Source organism: Polistes canadensis, unplaced genomic scaffold, assembly GCF_001313835.1.
Source record: "Polistes canadensis isolate GaletaPanama2010 unplaced genomic scaffold, ASM131383v1 scaffold_19, whole genome shotgun sequence".
NCBI lineage: Eukaryota > Metazoa > Arthropoda > Insecta > Hymenoptera > Vespidae > Polistes > Polistes canadensis.
Window position 1 is genome coordinate 362,155 of NW_014569566.1, and position 2,630 is coordinate 364,784.

Sequence of the window (2,630 nt, forward strand, 5' to 3'; positions counted from 1 at the left end):
ATATTTATAATAGTTTTGAACGAAAAAAGGCATAGCACGATGAATCATAAATTGATTTAAGTGGTATTTTATAATTGTTTAATAATTTTGGTTTAGTTTTTAACATTACAATTGTAGACAAATCGTAACGTATTGTTTATAAAAAAAAAACCATTGTTTTAATGTTTATAATAATTTTGAACGAGAGAAAAAGGCATAGTACGATGAATCATAAGTTGCTTAAGGTGGTATTTTATAATTGTTTAATAATTTTGGTTTATATTTTTGAACATTACAATTGTAGACAAATCGTTTAGAAATATTAACCTAACCTTTATGTACTTATTTTGTTTTTTTTTCTCTCTCTCTTTCTCGTTTTTTTTCTTTTCTATATAATAGATTATCGAAATAAGAACAAAAAGCTTTTTGATATATATCATGTCAACGTCTAAGTGAAGATGGTTTGCGTTGTTGTCATTGGAAATCGATTAGGATAATCCGTTTGATAGGTTGGTAAAACGATTAATAACGAATAGAAGGAAAAGTGCTGAGTAGAATTTTTATAAGCTACCTTGTGTCTGAATTTATATTTAATCGATATTTAATGACTCGATACTTTCCTATATCGATCTATTTTTTTTTATTTTTTTCTTAATCTTTCTTTTTTCTATACAAAATAAATACATAATTAAGTATCGTAATAAAAACATAGGTAAAAAACAAAGTATCCTGTCAAAAAAAAAGAAAAGTAAGTTCTACCAAATGAGTTGGGTCATAAAAATTTCACATATAATATTAAAAAAAAAAAAAAAAACACACCACGATATTGCACGCGCAAGATTTTTCTTTTTATTTTCATTCTCTCCCTTATCTCTATAATTTGGTAAAAAAAAAAAGAAACAAGAAAAAAGTAAAAAAGAAGTTAATTTTGTTAAGGACAATTTTAAGAGAAAAAAAAAAGAAACTTTGGCGGTGGTGATCGATATATTTATTAAAGTAAATTACATCGAATAACAGGTTTTTACATGTATTAACAATCTACATAATTGAAGTGTGAAAGAAACGAATTGTGGTGATGGTGGTAGTGGCATTTAGCCCGAAGCGTTACAAGAAGAATCTACTGGTATAATTAAAGTCAAAGTTAAATTGGCCCCTCGTCGTACTTCGTTCTCGTTCTCGTCGTCGAGACGGTAAATTAATTACGCTAACGTCGTCGATCGAACGACGGTATAATAAAACTTAATTGGGGGTGGGGGTGGGGGAGGGGCCGGGGCCTTTGGTGTTTTACATTGTATCATTGATTTACCTATTTCGTAATCTACACAATTCATATTTGTTCTTACTTTTTTCTTTTCTTTTCTTTTTTTTTTCCTCTACCTGAGAAACCTCCCCCCCCCCACTCCCCACCCGCACCACCGCTCCATCAACCACTCCGTCGCACCCCAATTAAAAATATTTTCTCCAATAATAATAATTACAAATAAACGAGATACATTTTTAAATGGTAACCCATTATTATGGTTATTATTATTCGTGTCACGTTCAAGAGAAAAGTTTAACCCAATCCCATTTTCGTTTAATTTCATTGCAACGCAAATGTCGTTTCTTATCTCTTCGATCTACGAAGTGAATTTAGTTAGAGTTATATAAATATATATATATATATATATATGTGCAAAACATAAAAGTTTTTATCTCTAATTGTTTTACTCTGTTCCAATTGTAATAGAGACTTTTTTGAATTTTATTAAATACCCTTATATATATACACACACACACGTATATGCAGACCTAATTTCTAAAAGATTTTATCATATTTTTTATTTGTTAAATATATATTATATCTTTAAATCAATTATTGATGTAAAAATATAGGATAAATAATAGGATGCATAGTAACTTTTATAAATTCAATTATATCTGTGTAAAATCGTGATGATTTATTTAAATTTTTATCAAAAACATAATAGAGAAAGTACTCTCAAAATTCACATTATAAAAGTAGTATTATTTTAAATATACATTTAAAGTATCTAGTTAATTTATTTTAATTGGTTTATTCGTATAAAAATTGAAAAAGAGAAAAAAAATAAAAATGATTATACATTGAAAACAGTCTCATAGATATACTTGAATTAGGTTTGCATAACACGCGCGTAGAATATTTCTCTCGAGGATGTATAATTAATCTGTTAATAAAGTTTTCTCATTAATTCGCACGATAGGGCTCGTATGGTATAGTAAAGTTAGCATACAACGAGGAAGACGAGACTCACTATGCCATGAAGATATTAAGCAAAAGGAAGCTTATGAAGAAGGCTGGTATTTTTGGTAGAATGGCACCCGGTAGAAAGGGTAGCGCAGATCCTTTGGCAAAGGTTTATAGAGAAATCGCACTTTTGAAGAAATTGGATCATCCGAACGTCGTCAAGTTGGTTGAAGTACTTGACGACCCGGACGAGGATAATCTTTACTTGGTATTCGAGTTAGTACAGAAAGGAGAAGTTTTACAAATACCAACTGACAAGCCTCTCGATGAGGATACCGCTAGGAAGAATTTTCGCGACGTTGTCATGGGAATCGAATATCGTAAGTGTTTGTTGTTGTTCTTCTTGTTATTCTCATATTTAGTTTTATTTTATGGGGGGGGG

At 29.7% G+C, this 2,630-nt stretch overlaps 1 protein-coding gene across 2 annotated transcripts in view; it reads left to right on the forward strand.

Annotated features, from left to right (window-relative positions):
• The window catches only part of LOC106793839 (probable serine/threonine-protein kinase DDB_G0278845), a 70,799-nt gene that overhangs the window by 59,308 nt on the left and 8,861 nt on the right, over positions 1 to 2,630 (forward strand). For both annotated transcript variants that reach the window (XM_014761077.1, XM_014761078.1), the window contains one exon: positions 2,205 to 2,568. In XM_014761077.1, the coding sequence (XP_014616563.1) occupies positions 2,205 to 2,568 (364 nt within the window). The remainder of the gene's footprint in view (positions 1 to 2,204; positions 2,569 to 2,630) is intronic.